The sequence below is a fragment of the Galeopterus variegatus genome, unplaced genomic scaffold (assembly GCF_000696425.1).
Source record: "Galeopterus variegatus unplaced genomic scaffold, G_variegatus-3.0.2 Scaffold5143, whole genome shotgun sequence".
NCBI classification, from domain to species: Eukaryota; Metazoa; Chordata; class Mammalia; order Dermoptera; family Cynocephalidae; genus Galeopterus; species Galeopterus variegatus.
In genome coordinates, this window is record NW_007731254.1 from 58799 (window position 1) to 76509 (window position 17711).

At 37.9% G+C, this 17711-nt stretch overlaps 2 protein-coding genes across 6 annotated transcripts in view; one reads left to right on the forward strand and one right to left on the reverse strand.

The window, feature by feature from the left end:
- The window catches only part of MZT1 (mitotic spindle organizing protein 1), a 15295-nt gene extending 4075 nt beyond the window's left edge, over positions 1 to 11220 (reverse strand). The window contains exons 1-2 of the mRNA XM_008588989.1: positions 11147 to 11220; positions 4380 to 4525 (exon numbers count right to left, since the gene is read on the reverse strand). Of these exons, the coding sequence (XP_008587211.1) occupies positions 4380 to 4525; positions 11147 to 11207 (207 nt within the window). The 5' untranslated portion in view covers positions 11208 to 11220. The remainder of the gene's footprint in view (positions 1 to 4379; positions 4526 to 11146) is intronic.
- A 314-nt stretch (positions 11221 to 11534) lies between these two features.
- The window catches only part of BORA (bora, aurora kinase A activator), a 27715-nt gene continuing 21538 nt past the window's right edge, over positions 11535 to 17711 (forward strand). For 2 of the 5 annotated variants that reach the window (XM_008588990.1, XM_008588991.1), the window contains exons 1-4: positions 11535 to 11618; positions 12493 to 12660; positions 14467 to 14573; positions 17498 to 17543. In XM_008588990.1, coding sequence (XP_008587212.1) covers positions 12508 to 12660; positions 14467 to 14573; positions 17498 to 17543 — 306 coding nt within the window. In that variant the 5' untranslated portion in view covers positions 11535 to 11618; positions 12493 to 12507. Of the gene's footprint in view, positions 11619 to 12492; positions 12661 to 14466; positions 14574 to 17497; positions 17544 to 17711 lie in introns of those variants that run through there. The other 3 variants (XM_008588993.1, XM_008588994.1, XM_008588992.1) reach the window with 2 other exon arrangements.

Sequence of the window (17711 nt, forward strand, 5' to 3'; positions counted from 1 at the left end):
AAGCCAAACAAACCTCTCTTCTTTATAAATTACCCAGTCTCAGGTAATTCTGTTATAGCAACACAAAACGGACTCAAACAGATCCCTATTTAGGGATGGTCAGTTAGCTCACTTGGGAGAGCAAGGTGCTAACAACACCAAGTCAAGGGTTAAGATCCCCTTTACCGGTTACCTTCTGGAAAAAAAAAAAGAATAAAAATACACAGATTACATAAATTATTTTAAAGAGAACAAGAAAAAGTTCTAGTTCACATTTGTTCTTTGCTAGAGACTTTTCAGGATCTCCTCCCCTCCTACTTTTAATGAGATGCTGGTACACTGGTTTTAGATTATGAGAGAATGCATTTTAAGAGGGTTTGTGTGTGACAGAGACTGATCTACACTTTCTAATTTTGTTAAATCTTAATTATTGATTTTTGCCTCTCACATCTCACTGTGGTCCACTGGATGAAGAATAACCAGTATGCTCAAAGCCGAAAAAGCCATATTAAAATAGGTATTTCTGAACCTCCTATCCTCACACCTGGGGTTGCATTTTGCCTAAGAAAATACTATGCCAAAACGCTCGTGTCAGTCACCTACTCCAGTTAGGTTTGACTCTGGTTCCTTTATAGCACTCAAACTGCAGTACACTACAAAAATCTCTCCCTATTCTATTCTCTTTCAAACTCAAGCATAATAAAACAAAAATTCTTGCAGCAGTGAAAGATATGTATTAAACAAATCTTCTTATAATAGAATTTCAGAAACATATTGATGAAAGACTATAATACTTCTTTTTCTTTTATCTACAGAGTTATGAGAATATTAAGCCAGGAAATATTCCCATGCTACAACCCAAGAACAGTTTCGCTTCCAATAACCATTTCATCCCTTTCTAAATAGCTGGCTCAGGTATTCTTTAGATTTTATTGTAGAAGGAAACTTAGTAGTTAAGTAAACAACTCTGAAGTCAGACAGCCCAAGTTTAAATCCCAGCTCAACCACTTAACTGTAAGCTCTTGGGACAAATTAGTCAGTCACAATAAGCTTCAGTTGACTTAGCAGTGAACTGCTAATAGTAGTAGTAGTTACATACATAGTAGTAGTCACATATCACTACTGTGACTACAGATGAAATAATGCAAGTGTTATTAGAGCATAGGGACTAGAACAAGTAAAGTACTCATATAAATAACAGCTATTCTTATTATATTATTCAGTTATTTTTCTTTCTGCTGTACGAAAGCCATAGGTGTGAGTTAAAAAAGAAATAGAAAATTTCAGTTTTTATAATTCTTAAAAAAATTAGAAACCTTACATGTACACCTGACAAAAAATTCATATCCACAATATTTAAAAAAGGACTACCAATCAAAAAGAAAAGACAACCCAGAAAAATGGGCAAGTGACTTGAAAAGATACCTCACAAAAGATGATGGCCAAAAAACATGTAAAAATGCATCTAACCTCATTGGTACTCAGAGAAATGCAAATAATACCAAATGAGAAACCCATACATACAACACTCTAGAATGACTAAAAAGATTCACAATAATAAGCATGGCAAAGATATGGAACAAGGGAAACTCACATACTGCTGGTGGGAATAAAAATCAATACAACTATTTTTTAAAAGTTTGACATTGTCATTATCTACTCAAGTTGAAGACACACATAACCTAAGACCCAGCAATTTTACTTCTAGATACACACCTAACAGAACTACATGTATATATGCATCGAGAGACATGGACAATTCTCAAAGCAGCATTATTTGTGAAAGCCCCACAATGGAATAACCTAACATCCACTCACAATAGAAAGGATAAATAAGCTGTAGTATATTTGTACAATGAGACATGATATTACAGTGAAAAAGAATGCATTATAGCTACACACAAAATAAATGAACATCACAGACATAATGTTAAACAAAAGAGCACACACAGAGTCAAAAATTTTACAAAGTTACACTGCATTGTTTAGAGATCCATGTGCAGTTAGCAAAACAGTTTAAAGAAAGAATCTACTAGAAATAATAGTTACTGGAGGGGAGAACAGAAGGGAGAGTTAGTGACTGAGGAGTAAGGCGCAAGGGGACTTCTAGGGTGCTGGCACTGATAGTTGTATGAATATTTCTTCATAATTTTTGCTCTTTAAATGTGTTTAGTTTACCTTTTTGTGTTGGATTTAAAAATCCAAAAGGTTTTCAAAAGCCCAAAAAACCCCTAAAACATTGGAACATACTGGAAAATAACATAAACAGGAAGATGGGTAAGTTACATGTTTTATGAAGTTCAATTTTCATAAGAAATTTTAAAAAAATAGAAGTACTTTGTTGTTGGACAAGTTTTAAGATGCACTAACTTGAAGTTTGAGTATTCATGGGGAAAGATGGGTAAGTTACATGTTTTATGAAGTTCAATTTTCATAAGAAATTTTAAAAAAAGAGAAGTACTTTGTTGTTGGACAAGTTTTAAGATGCACTAACTTGAAGTTTGAGTATTCATGGTGAGTTACTGCTATGTAAACATGGAAATAAAATCAATGGAGATTTTTAAATCAGAGTGCATGCAAACAAGAGAGGGAACACAGGATACTTTTCCTGTTCCCAATCTTAGTAATTAAAACGTGGCCCTCTGGGCTCATAATGGGAGCAGCAGCCCCCTGGTCTCTAAGCCACTCTAGGAGTCAAAGCTGAGCAGCTCTATCAGCCACTTTCCTGCCTGTAGAATACCAGTAGTCTGACAGCTTCCTTCATTTCACCCTGTCCCTCTCAGTCCAAGCTGGCAGTGTTTATCCTGAGATGGTTGACTGGTTCTACACACACAACTTCATCACAGAAAGGTTGTCCAGCCACAGTCTTGGCCCTGTCTCCAGAGCATGCCATCCAGATAGACTGAGAACTTTCCAAATCATCAAGTGCTGATCCTTTTCTCTTAGCAGTTCCTTTCTCAACTTCTTCCTCTCACATTTTATTAAAAGTAACAAGGAGTAATCAGGCTGCAACTTCCATCCTTTGTTTGGAAATTTCCTCAGCTAAATATCCAAGTCCATCACTTACACGTTCTATTTTCCTTCCAACATGGCAGAACATAATTCAGCCAAGTTCTGTCACTTAATAACAAGGATCACCTTTCTCCTAGTGTCCAATAAGTGTTCCTCATTTCTGTCTGTGACCTTACCAGAAGTGCTCTTAACGTTTGTATTTCTAGCAACATTCTGTCCTGATGACATATGTACTTTTTGAAACAACAAAAGCTTTCTCTACAGCTCTCCTCTCTTCCTTATGAGCCCTTGCCAGAATTGCCTTTTAATATTCACAGTTCTACGAACAGTCTCTTCAAGGCCATCTAGGCTTTTTCTATCAAACACTAAAAATCTTCCAATTTTATCCATTACTTAATTCCTAAGACACTTCCTCATTTTTAAGTATTTGTTACAGCAGCACCCCACTTCCTAGTACTAAAACCTGTATTAGATTTCTAGGGCTGCCATAACAAAGTACCACAAACTGGGTGACTTCAGACAACAGAAATTTATTTTTCACAGTTCTGGAGGCCACTAGTCCAAAATTAAGGTGTCAACTGGGCAATGCTCTCTCTGAAGGTTCTAGAAGAGAATCCTTCCTTGCTTCTTTCTAGCTTCTGGTGGTTGCCAACAATCCTTGGCTTCCCTTGGCTTATAGATGCATCACTCTAATCTCTGCCTCCATCTTTACATGGCATTCTCCTGTGTCTATATCTTCACATGGTACTGTCTCTTGTATATCCGTGTCCAAATTTCCCTTATCTTATAAGGATACCAATCATTGGATTAGAATCTACCCTAATCCAGTATGACCACATCTTAATTTGATTACATCAGCAAAGACATTACAGTTGACCCCTGAACAATCTACGTACAACTTTTGACTCCCCTGTACAACTTAATACTAACAGCCTGTCGTTAAGTAGGCTACTTAACTGGTTAGGTGTGTGAAGCATTCAACCAAAAATTTTCCAATGTATTTATTGAAAAAGTCTGCATATAAGTGGATCTGCGTAGTTCAAACCTGTCATTCAAGGGTCAACTATATTTCCAAATAAGGTCATATTCATCAGTACCACGGGTTAGAATCTGAACATATCGTTTTTGCAGTGGGCACAATTCCACCCACCACACAGTAAATTCCTAAAAATAGAGACTCCTGGGAAACAATAACATGGTCTGTGATAGCAGTAATTTTTGTAGTCTGAACATATGCTACTAAGCTCCTGGTCTTCGAAATTTCTCCTAGTGGTGCTGGAAGTTAGTTTAACTTTCTTTAACTAGGATTTTTCACATAACGTCATCATTAATCATTTTCTAAACAAAAGCATCTTTATTCAGAATGAACTAATATATGAACCTCTAACCTTTAGTGCTTCAGTAGCCTTGCGAAGCTCCTTAATAACCGATGATAAAGCTTCTGGGTTAATTCCTTGTTCACAAAGCCGTACACAAATAGACAGGGTTTCCATATCTAAGCCAGTATTCAAAATTCGTGAAATCTCAAGCAGAACTGAAAAAAGATATATATATATATATATATAAAAACTTAAAAAAAAAGAAGCTTGCAACATTTTAAAATATGCACATAGTACTTTTTTTTTGTAGGGTTTCCATATCTAAGCCAGTATTCAAAATTCGTGAAAGCTCAAGCAGAACTGAAAAAAGATATATATATATATATATATATATATATATATATATATAAAAACTTAAAAAAAAAAAGAAGCTTGCAACATTTTAAAATTGCACATAGTACTTTTTTTTTGTAGTTGGTAAGTATGGGGATGTGAACCTGTGACCTTGGTATTACAAGGCTGCGCCCTAAACAACTAGGCTAACTGGCCAGCCCCTAATTCATATATCACTAAACAATACTAAGGAATTAGCATGATAGCACCCCAGGATTTGGAAATCAGCATGTAGTATTGTCTTGCCCTTACTTAGTTTTAGAAATTTAAAAATTAACTTACAACCTCCCTTCCCATAACTGCCTTTTACCTCTTGGTGTATATTCTACCAGTCATGTAATATCTATCTAATATTTATCCACCATAATCAGGATTATCCTGAACATCTTCCTATTTTTAATGCAATTTAATTACTTGTATAACATTCCATTTTATGGAAACACCATATATTACTTAACACCACTCTACTATTTTAAGAGTTAGATTGCTCTCGTTTCCCCCATTAACTAATAATAATATTGTGACAAGTATATGTACATACTAAATTTTATTTCGTTAGAATAAATTTCTGGAAGTAGAACTGTTTGGTCAGTAATATATATAAGGCTTTAAAAGAGTGTTCAGAAACTTTTGTAACAATTTGACAGAGTAATCATTTGGGTGAAAGATGGGATCTAACTTCTCCTCCCAGAAATAAGCCAGTTGCCCCAATACAATTTATTAAATGATCTATCCTTTCACCACTCAATTGAAATGCCAGTTTTATCACATAACAAATTCCCATATACCTAGATATGTTGTATGTCTATCTTGCATCAGAGCCACATTTTAATTACTAACTTTATATTGCATGTAGTAGGTTAACGATTCCTTTGTCACCTTTCATTATACAAGACTTTTTATTCTCTGGAGGAACTTAAAATTTTTCATCAATTCCAAAAACAAGTTCCACTTGGACTCTAATTTGTTTTTGTTTGCTTTTGACGGCTGATCTGAACCCTTGACCTTGGTGCTGTAACACTGTGCTCTAACCAACTGAGCTAACTGGCCAGCCTTTGGATTCTAATTTGAATTGAATGAAAACTACGTACTATTTTGGGAAGTTAACAATATTCAGTCACCCATTTATTTAAGTCTAAGTCCTTCTGAAAACTCTTAAAGAGTACTCATGATGTTCATAAGATGGGCCCTTCCTACCTATACATATCAGACATTCATTTTCATTTCTAAAAGTTCAATTTGAGTCTTTTAATAGAGGCATGTCTTTCAGGCCTCTATTAAACTTTTAAACTTATGGAATATAGTTCTAATGCCCTTGTCTACTAACTCTAATATCTGTGTCATTTTGGGGGTCTATTTTAATGAGTGAATTTTTCTCTTCACCCTGGGTCATATTTTCCTGCTTTGTATATAACTTGGTTATCTCTGGATGACAGACATTATGTATTTTACTTTGTTGGGTGCTGAATATTTTTTAATTTCTATAAATATTTTTGAGCTTTGTAATGAGATCAATTATCTAGAAATAGTTTGATCCTTTCTGGTCTTTTCAGATTTGTTAGACAGAACCAGAGCCCTGATAGTGTATGGCTAATTATTCCCCATTACCGAGGCAAGACTCTTCTAAGTACTCTACCCAACGTCTTGTGAATTATGAAGTTTTCCATTCTGGCTGACAGATACAGGCACTGTCCTCAGCCCTGTGTGAGCATGATGTACTGTTCCCTCTAATCCTTTTGGATGATTCTTTCTCCAGCTTTCTTGGTACTTTTTTCACACACATGCTAATCAATACCCTGTTGAACATTCAAAGGGGACTCTTCTACAGATCACAAGAATTCTCTCTGTGCAGCGCTCTCCTCTCAGGCACTCCATCCTGCAAACTCTACCTGCCTGGTCTCCCTGGTTTCTTATGGTCCTTCTGCTCATCTCAGGGTGTCCACTTGGTTCCCCCCGATGCACTGAGGCCTGGACATACTTTAAGAGCAATGAGTTGGGGCAACCATAGTGATCACTTCATTTGTTTCCTATCTCTTAGAGATCACTGTCTTTTGATACCTGATGTCCAGTGTCCTGAAAACCATTGTTCTGTACGTTTCACCTGGGTTTTGTTGGTTGTTTCATGTAAGAAGGTAATCCTGGTTCCTGTTACTCCATCTTGGCTGGAGGCTGACAGCCCTTCCCATTTTCATGTCTTCGGTTTTGATATTTCAATATACTAATACTTTGCTCTTCAGCTGTATCCAGCCTGTTATTCAAGTTATCTCCCGAATTTATTCCAACAAATGTATTTTAAGATTTCTAGGGCTGAGGGAAAATGGCGGCGGGAATGGAGCACCCATGTCGGGACACAGCGCGATCCTGAGTGCTGAATATAAACAAGCATTATAAACCACTTATTTCGTGGCTATTGTTCTTGCCTTTATCTAAGACTATGTTTCAACTATTTTTGAGATGGTTCTATTATTATCTCTATTTCTTGAAGTATAAGCAAGCAGCAAGAGAGAGTGGTTAGGAGTGTGATCTCTAGAGCCAGAACCCAGAACTACCTGGGTTCATTCTAGCTTTATTACTTACTAGGTAAGTTACTGTGGGCCTTTATTTCATCATCATATAAAATGGAGATAATAATAGTACTTATTGTATAGGATTGGTATGAGGATTAAAGGATACACTTAAGATGGTGCTTGGCATATGGTAGTGCTCAATAAAAGGGTTAGCTCTTTCTTTCTCTCTCTCTCATTTTCCATGTTACCTGTTTTTTGTTTTTCATCTACCTTAGATGATTTGTGATTCTTGGCTGAAAACTCATCTTCCATAGATTTCTTTTGTATGTCCTGGATTGGTGACACAGTTTTAGACTACCCTGGCCTCAGCCCTCCAGATCAGGCCCTATAGAAGAAGCATCTTGGCTCCAGACCTAGACAACACATGGATGATACTTCTCAACCACTGGCCCTGGCAGATGGCACATTTCTGACTCCCAGCTTCACTCAGGCAGGGCAGCATGCTTTGTAAGGTTCTATTCCCAATCCCTGCTGTGGTTCCCATCTGCTCCTTTCTTTTGAAGGAAACCTCTTTCTTTTTAATCAATGGAGACTTCCCTTTCTTGTTTTTAACATGGCATGCCAATAATTACATTTTCTTATTATTTCCTATCATTTTTATATGCTTGGAGCAAAAAGTTTCAGCAAGTGCTTGATCTGTACCATTAAATCTTCATTTTCTTTAACTTGCTTCTAACAGATTTTCAGTTGATTCTCTCCTCTCTCCCCAGTTGTTCTCTTCATGGTAGACCCCTACCTATAAATGCTATGCTTTTTCCTGACTTCATGCCTTTGTTCATGCTTTCCTTAAATCTTCATTTTCTTTAACTTGCTTCTAACAGATTTTCAGTTGATTCTCTCCTCTCTCCCCAGTTGTTCTCTTCATGGCAGACCCCTACCTATAAATGCTATGCTTTTTCCTGACTTCATGCCTTTGTTCATGCTTTCCTTCTCTGCTTTTTCTCCTCCCTTCCCCCATGCTACCTTTTGGGTCCATCTCACTTCTAGTATTTCTTCCTTTAATCACTCTTTTTAAATTGACACTGATCTTTACTTTCTATTTTCACAAACTGTCTGTAATCAATAACTATTTCCTTAGTGCCTACTGTTCAATTTGTATCTATATGTACTTTGTGTCTATTATGCTATTGCTGGAAATATAGTTGTGAATGACACAGTTATGGTCCCAGTCCTCATAGACACTGCAGTCTAGGCGAAGACAGAAATATTAAAATAACTGATTACAGTTAAAACATAAAATAAGGGAAAAGAATAGCATAATTCTGAAACAAATTACAAGGGCATCTTACCAAGCTTGGAAGGACACAGTGTTTAGCAAAGACTTGTCTGAAGAAATGACTATTAAGCTTAAACTTCAAGGGTGAGTAAAAATCGACCAGATTAATACAGAGGCAGGAGGAAGGGTAGAGTGAGAGAAAAGAAAACACCTTGTGCAATTGCTCCTACATGGGCGAGAACTTGGTAAATTCACAGACCTGAAGGATTAGTGTAAATGCAATGTAATTAAGGAGGTGAATGAAGCTATTGGAAGATACAAAATGAGAGTGTAAGAAGATCAAATTTGCATTTTGAAGACTTTGGCTGAATATGGAATGGATCTTGAAAAAAGGCAGGGCACATGTGGTGAGGAAGTCCAGTTATGTTATTGCAATTTTGGTGAAAGACTGGTGGGCGGCATGGACAAGAGAGATTAAGTGGTTAAATCTGAGATAAGAATTGAAAGGGCTTATGAAGAATAGGAGGTGACAGTGGGGGTGGGGGGAAGAAAGCGAGAATAACTCCCAGGTTGTTTCTTGAAGGAGCAACTGGATTTATGGTAGTAGCATGGACCATCCATTTGTTTCGCTAACACTGCTTTGCAGTGTTATTCATGTGGAATCAATACACTGTGGTCTCTCTTAACTCTTTTCTCTATAATGCATTTCTTAAGCCTACTACCTGATATATAAAGTACAACTACCCTGCAGTCTCTGGTAAGATATCAGGTCAAAAACGTTAACTATTAGTAGTAAAATTAAAATCAGAGGTATAAGAAAAATTTTAGAATATAAGAAAATAAAAACTAATGTATGAAGCTATCAAAAGAGAGTATCTAAAATTTAAAAACAATGAAAAGCAAAAGAAGCAAAATAAGTACATTGCAGGAAGGGGGGGTAGCTGAAAAGGTAGTTGAACAGTTTAAATCATTGTTAGTTGACTCTAATACTGAAGGAAGGGGGGAAGAGGATGAGGAAAATATACTAGATTTTGAAGGAGGGCAGACATATGCTGCCACTAAGGGAAGAAATGGAACTCAAAAAGTTTTGAAAATTCAATGTTGGCTCTCATGGATTAATCTAAATACAATGAAACCCCACACATTCTCTCCTCCAATTTTTGTTTTACAAAAATCTCTGGTCCTCACTCTGTCATGTTCTTACACTCCTTATAATCTTCATTTTACACTGAGTTCTCTCAGAAAACGTCTTGATAATACAACCAACACAAACTATCAGTTTTCATTTGTACATCAGTAGCTCCACCAGAGATAAAATGTGAGTTTTCTATTCAAGTGGGGATCCGATGGATATAAAAAAGGAACCTAAGCACAGCTAACTTAAGAAAATTAGCTGGAAGTGAGGCCTCAAACTCCCCATCCTGTTCAAAAAAGTGACTTCCAAGGAAAAACAGAAAACACTATACACATAAACTTCTGTACATAAATACACTTACAAAATAAAACTAATCAGCTATGATACAACAAGGATGGAAAAATAGGCTGGTTATGGTGTTAAGAGTAAAATAATCAGAAAAACAGCAAAGTAAATACTGGATAAGTAAAAAATTAGAAGCAAAGCCTCTATTAGTATAAGCAATACTTTGAAAAGGAAAACAGCAGCCAGTGCAGAAAAAGCCAGAAGCCCGCATTTAGAAGGGCTACATAAGAAGTGGAGTCTACAGGGAAGGAGACAGATTTACAGCAGGGAAGTTGACACTAACTGGTGAGAATTAGAGTGTGGGTATCCCCCCCAAAAATGTTGAAGCAGACTGCAAACCGTAATATTTAACGTCCAGCAAACGCTCATATAGGTGGATGTGAGTAAAATGAAGACAAAAGGAAGGATTCCAAAAGTGGGATGACATCTCCTATAACACAAAAAATAATCGATCACCTTTGATATGCCTTCACTTGGTTGTCTGTCTTACACATTCACAATAATCCTGGGAGGTAGGGTTTTATTTTACAGGACAAAAGAAACAGGCTCAAAATGTCCAGTCCCGCCAGAGGGGTAACAGAGGGTCAAGACAGAATAATTCCAAGACACTTATTCCGTCTCCTACTACGCTTGTGTTGGCTCTACGTCCACGTGCCTTGGGGCGCGAAAACAAACGATGCCCACAGCACCCAGACACTGGCGTCACCCGCTTCAAGACACGCCTGGGGTGATTCTCATGGAGACTTGTTCACTGGCCGGATATTTGGCAAGCGCTTGCTAAGTGCCAGGGGCAAGGGACACATTGGTGACCAAACACACACGGCCCCCGTCCGCAGGCTGGGGGCTTCCGAAGCGCTCCGCACGGACGCGCGCGGGGCCGTCAGCGGAGGACAGGGGGCGGTGGGCGCGCGGTCGGGGCGCGGCACTCGATCGACGCGAGAGGGACGGGAAGCGCAACGGGCGGACGTGGGGGCTGGAACGCCGCGCAAGCGACAAAGTACGCAGGAGCGAACAGACGAAGCCACCGGCCCGGCGGCCCTGACGGGTGCCTTGCGAAGATCTTCAAGGATGCCGCTCGGGGCTGGAAGGGGACCTAAAGTCTTCCCCACGCTCACCCCCGCCCGGGGCCCTTGGCTCTGGGAGGCGGAGGCAAGGTAAAGGTTGCGCAACGAGCACTCACCGTCCATGGTCTCCCGCACCGCGTTCAGATTCGCCGCCCCGGCGCCGCTACTACTCGCCATGGTGGAGAGCGAGGGAAGCGGGCGAAGGGTCTGACGCGGAACTGCAGCGCCTTCCTTTCTCCCGGGCAGTCACGCCGCGCGTCCACGCTCACGCCGGCCAGGCCCCGCCCCGCGCGCTCGCCGCCAGCGTGAGGCTGCGTTGATTTGAATTTGGATCCGCCTTACTCTGCGCGGAACCTGGAGCCAGGAGTTGCCATTCGAATTTACTACGCGGCCCCCGTGCGATTGGCTGGTTCGCGGACAGCGGCGCGATGCGATTGGCCAGTCGCATACGAGGCCCGTGCCATGGTTGGCCTAAGGCAGCGCGGAAGCGGGGAGTTAAAGAGTCTGTGTCTGTCGTGGGAGCTGGCCTGGCCCCCCGGGAGCGCCCTGGAGTCGGTATCGGGGCCTCCTTTTTACACACTGCAGTAGGTACGTTCTTCGTAGTCTCTGGCCTTTCCTCCTGTCTCGAATTGGAGAGCTCATCTTTCACGGCTCCGACCTGCCTGCCTGCTCGCCTTGGTGAATGGGAGCAGGCGGGGAGAAGGTGCCAAAGAGAGGGGCACCAGGATAGTGATCGCGCAGGGCTGGGGGTGACACCGCCTCTGCTCTTCACCCGGGAAAGCCAGCTGCACTTCGGCCTTGTAGAAGTAGACTCTTCTTTTCCTCTAGTTGTAGACCCCTTTGACTGGAAGTAATGCAGTCTCCCTTTCTATCCTGGGGGTATTGGCGAAAAGAGGGTGTTGGAGGAAAGGCAAACCAAAGGCGGTTAATTTCCGATCCCCTAAGGCCTATGTGCAAGAAAGGCGCCCGTGCACAAGCTTCCTCATCTCTTATTTGCTTGCTACAAAGAGTTGTTTGATAACAACTGCAGTTTGATAGGGAGTGCTGGGGTATCCGAAGAACCTTCAGAGTGAGATAATAAACCATAGACAGATGTAAGTCCTTCAGTTGAAAAGGGCTTTGTGCCATTGTAGCATTTAGTTACCTCGAAGGCAGAGCTGAACTCGTTCATATTTGGTTGACTGCTACTTCTAAGCCATTTAACTTCTGTGAACTGTTAATTCTTCTGCAAGATGGTATCATTAATACCTTCCCTCTTTCGCTTTCAAGGTTGTTTCTAGGATCACTTGAGAAACTAACTATAGGTGCTGCTTTTTTATAAACTATATAACAGCTCCAAGAGCTTTAGGTTTGGAGTTAATTCTTTTCATGAAACATGTTTTTGCTGAATACATTTTAATTGTCAAAATTAGTATCTGTGGAATTTATAGTTTTAACTTCCATACTTCTGTTTTCTTTTTAGTTTTCTCTTTGTGCTATGGGAGATGTCAAAGAATCAAAAATGCAAATAACACCAGAAACTCCAGGAAGGATCCCCGTTTTAAATCCTTTCGAAAGTCCTAGTGATTATTCTAATCTCCACGAACAAACTCTTGCCAGTCCTTCTGTTTTTAAATCAGCAAAATTACCAGTAAGTTATTCTTGACTAGTTCTTACAAGTAATTTTCAATGTAAATAATTACCAGTAATTTTAAATGTAAATATTTTTCTTTACAAGATAAGAGGGAAATAGATCATGGAAAGTATGTAGTTGCAATGTGCTTTTTAAACTGTAATGTTCACTATAATCTAGTGTTTGGGCTAATACCAAGTTAGTTAGAAGATTTTTAGTTAGCTTTTGCTTTTTTTTTAATTCAAGAGATAGCATGTTAGCTTCTGTAATTGTAGGTGTAGCTATATACTGTGGTTGATGGTATAGCTACTAATATCATATTAGAGAAGAAGCTGTGTGTGTCATCTTATTATCTATTCTCATTTGTTTAGTAAACATTATTTGAATGTTGCTATGTGTCAGATACAGTGCTAAGCACAGGGATTGCAATCCATGAAGAAGTTAGGATCATTAGGAACAAACCCTCAAGGAGTTGATACTCTAACGCAGGGGTCAGCAAACTTTTCTGTGAGGGGCCAGACAGTAAATTTTTAGGTTTTGCAGGTCATCTGGTCACTGTCACAACTACTCACTTCTGCCTTGTGTTCAAAAATCAGCCAATGCTTAAACATAGGCAACATGTAAACAAATAAATGTGGCTAGGTACTAATAAAACTTTATTTATTGACACTGAAACTTGAAGCTCATGTAATTTTCACATATCACGAAATACTAATATTCTTTTGCGTTTTTTTCAACAATTTAAAAATCTCAAAACCATATTTAGCTTGCAGGCTATTAAAGAGAAGCCAACTCTTACTTTAATGGGATAGACACAACCAAATGAACAATTGCAAAGCAGTGTGATATGTGCTATAATTAGTGATTAGCACAATGGTGACGTGAAGGGAAAGTGCTCTTTGGGACATTAGGGAAGGCTTCATTACTTTATTTTATTCTTACTGTTATTGGCGACACTGGAGAAGTTCTTTCGAAGTCTGATCTTTCAGTCTAGTAAGTTACCTAGAAAACCTGCAAACTGGGTGGCTGTTTCTACTACACTTCCATATCAGATTGGACAATCAATGAGCAGGTATGTACTAGAGGAAAAGTCACGCAGTTTTGCAGTTTATATTGAGTCATTTCATTACTCTGACCTCATGGTTTTTAACTGAGTTGAATTAAAATTTAGTTGCCTTTTAGTCCTAATAAAATGAAATAATGGAATAGAACTAACTTAATCCTCAAAGCTAGACGGTATAACATCTTGTATTTTTTAGGCATGAATTTGTCTAGAATATATTCCTAATTACAGATTAGGATTTGGATAAGCTTTTGGGCAGCTGGATAGGATAGTTGAATACAAAAGGGCAAAATCAGTTGCCATTCATTATTATTTTAAGCATCAACTATTTTATAAGCTTTTGCAGCCACTTCTGTAGTTAGGACTTTAATTTCAGTTCATTCCTAGTGAATGTAAAGACCTTTGATAACTAAGAGATTTTTACTTTTACGTGGGTGGTGTATCACTGATGAGTGCTAATTTTAGAAATTCTATGCCTTTATTACTCTGTTGTGGTTTTTCTAGCATTACATAATTTTTAAGATCACTCACATAGAAGATTTTGATATTTTAAGTGAGATACAGTCAAGTCAGTTGATTTACTGTGATTTGATTACCACCTGCCATTTAATTTAGTGGTAAAGTTAGTTTTTAAAATTTGGGCTTTAAAATATTTTTAGACATTATAACCATTCACATTATTTTTCAAGGTGACATTGGTTAGCATTTTGATGAACTATTTTAGTTTGCTTTTACTTATAAGCTCACTTTCTTTTGTTAAGACTCCAGGGAAATTTAGATGGTCTATTGATCAACTAGCTGTAATAAATCCTGTAGAAATAGACCCAGAAGATATTCATCGTCAAGCTTTATACTTAAGTCATTCTCGGTAAGTTTTCCTTTCTTGCACCTAAGTGTAGTAACATAATTTCAAGTGAAGAGAGATAGGAAATTCTAAATGTTGAATATTTTTATATGTAAAGATATCAGGGATGAAAAATTTTGATGCAGATTTTTCCTATCTAAATGAGTCAGTTCAAAGAACTACATGCAGAAAGATTCTCTTGCTAACAGTTCCAAATCTGGGTAGGAATCTTTTCTTTTAGAGATAACCTTCTCCTTCTGCTACTTAATGGTACAGCTCTGCCTCTCCAGCCCTTGGTAGAGGGAAGGACATTTTGAAATTGGTGCCTATCTACATGGTTGTGGCTTCTGCCATTGAATTGTTTTGTTTTGTTTTTTGATGGTGTGGGGGTAAAGCAAAATGCTGTTTAGTTGCTATCTATGTTTGGGGAACCCTAAAATCCCTTAACAAGTTAAGACACATCAAATGGAAGGATATCCATTAGCAACAGAGAGCTTTTTTACAACTTTGACAAAGGGCACTTGGGGGATCTGAAGTACACTTCCTTGAATTTTGCAGAATACCCAGAGCAGTCTTAACTTGTTTGATGTGTTATGGTTTCAAGGCAACAATAATATGCCTTAGACTTGTGCTGCTTAATGATGCCTAATGTAGTAAGAAGATACACTTCTTTGGGGGAAAAGACCTAGTTTTTGATTATAAATTGTCAGGTAGTATTATTATTTCATAGTTTGAGGGATTCTTTTGTTTATATCAGTCTTATAGTCTGATTTTTTAACAGTGTATTTGAAAAAATGAAATACATGGTATGACCAGCTTTTAATTTTCTGTCCTAAGGTAAATGTCAGTCCAAAACAATGGGCAATTCTTTTCCCTTTGACTTTAGAATCCAGTCACACAAAGATGCATTTTGTTGGGATGTTCTTGCAAATACTTGTCTGGCTTTTCTACTCCATCCTCTCTTTGTTTGGTAACTTGATGACCATTCACTCACAGTCAGTGTCCATCCAAAGTGTTGTAGGAAGGGAGTAGAGTGGGGATAAAGCATAAAAGGATTTTAACTCAAATTTAAATAATACCTTTGAAAGAGAAAGTGGAAAGAATATCTGAAAGCAAGTGAATCACAGATGACGACTAATTTTTTTGTTTCACACAACTGTATGCTTTATTATTTTGCCTCATCTCTTCAGTATATTGAATCATGTTCAACTACTATATCTATCAGTCAAGAGATATTTATTGAGGCACTGTGAGAAACACTGAACAAGTGCGGGATATTATTCCTGCCCTCAAGAGTCAACAATATGATTAGGCCAAAGTTGCAACACAACATTTCTATAATTATTAATAAATTACATTTTATCTGGGCAGGTTTATAAAGAGAGTCTTGGTATATTTCAGTAGATAGATTTGTGATATAAGAAAGGAGAAAAGAGTGGGAAAATACCCTAATTTAATTTAGTAATGTAATCCAGTGAATGGTCATGGTTCTACCAAGGATAGTGAGTATACTCTTAACAGAGCATGTTGATTCATCCTTAGGAACAAGCATTGGTATCTCTTCTTACCTAATCAGAGCTCTCTACTTTAGTTTTTCCCATCCTTTTCATGCTACTGTCCACATAGAAAGATAACTATAAGGCATACTGGTGTAAAAAAATGAGTCTCATCCACAGAGGAGTTGACCAATCCTGAAGGTCTCCTCTCCTCCTTTACCCCTCAGATCACCATTCAGGGCACACCTGCTGCATCATACTGGTGTTCAGTGGTATACTGATCAGGAAACCCTGCCCCATGTGGCTTTTTAGATGATCTGGCCCTACAATATTTGGCCACGCTGTTTGTTTTTACTGCTTCAGCAATCATCTGGATATTTCAGGTTCTTGAAGTACTCTGATGAAACCGCAAAAGGTTTCTGAATGAGGTAATGATAGTCCAGAGCTTACGTAGTATAAGCTGAGATTATTATGCTCTGTCATTTTGACCTGGTTATGACCGTGATAAAATGAAAAAAACTGAGTTATCTTCAAAATGGCTATTGTTCAAGCTGGGATATGTGGATTATCATTGTAGTTTATTTTCTCATAATTTCCTTACTGAAAAATCCACTTGACCTAAACTTCTGAAATGTGTACATACTCACACAAACTTTGTTAAACCATGAACAAATACATACATGAAAAGTTCCTGAGAAAAAATAATTTTAAATTGTTGTAAAAAAGGATCTTACCAATTTATTGATGGAAAGCAAGCATTCTTTCCTGGAACAAAATAAAGAAGTGGTCCTACAAAGCTCACTGCCGAGTCTTTGGCAAGTGTATGCCTTGTGCTTGAGACCCAACATTTTATGTTGAATCTTATAGCCGAGAAATTCATGTTTCTGTAATTGCATATTGCATCAAAGTGAAAAAGATAATTCATTTGGACAAAATTTTATATTGTCGATGTTTTATTTCAGAATTAATATTTTTGCCTGTTTATTCAGAACTGTAAGAATGATAGTTTCTTTTCTTCTATTACAGAGTAACAGTGGATTCTAAAATTACTGCTATGATAAACTTGCTATAATTGGAGAGAAAGAATTTGGACAATTTTTAGATTTCTGTTGAATGCAACCCTTCTTAATTTGTGTTTATTAAAGGACAGAGTTTACTAAATTACCTTATGTTAATAGTAATTTAAAAATTATATCTTGTAAGCCTTAAAAGAAAATAGTATTTCATTCAAACTTTGAATGGAAAAGAGGGAGGTAAGCCTAATAGCTACATGCTGAATTTCAGAACTGCCATTTTACTAAATGTTACAAGATGCCAATTTTTCTTTTAAAGTGAGCTTCACATTTGCCAGTTTTCAGTGAAGGGAAATTATTGCTTTGAAAGGTTATTATTTTAAATGTTCAATAAGCTGAAGTAATGGCATGGTTATTTTTCTTCTTTATCTCTGTGTAGAATAGATAAAGATGTGGAAGACAAAAGACAAAAAGCCATTGAAGAGGTAACTTAAAACTGTTATTGATCATTAAGCCAGTTAAGGATCAATTCTGTGTGTGTGTCACCTCTTTCAGGAAGACTTTCCTCAAATCTTTTTTTTTTTTTTTTTGTCTTTTTGTCTTTTTTCGTGACCGGCAACGGATCGCCACCCTCAGTGTCGCGCCCGTACCGG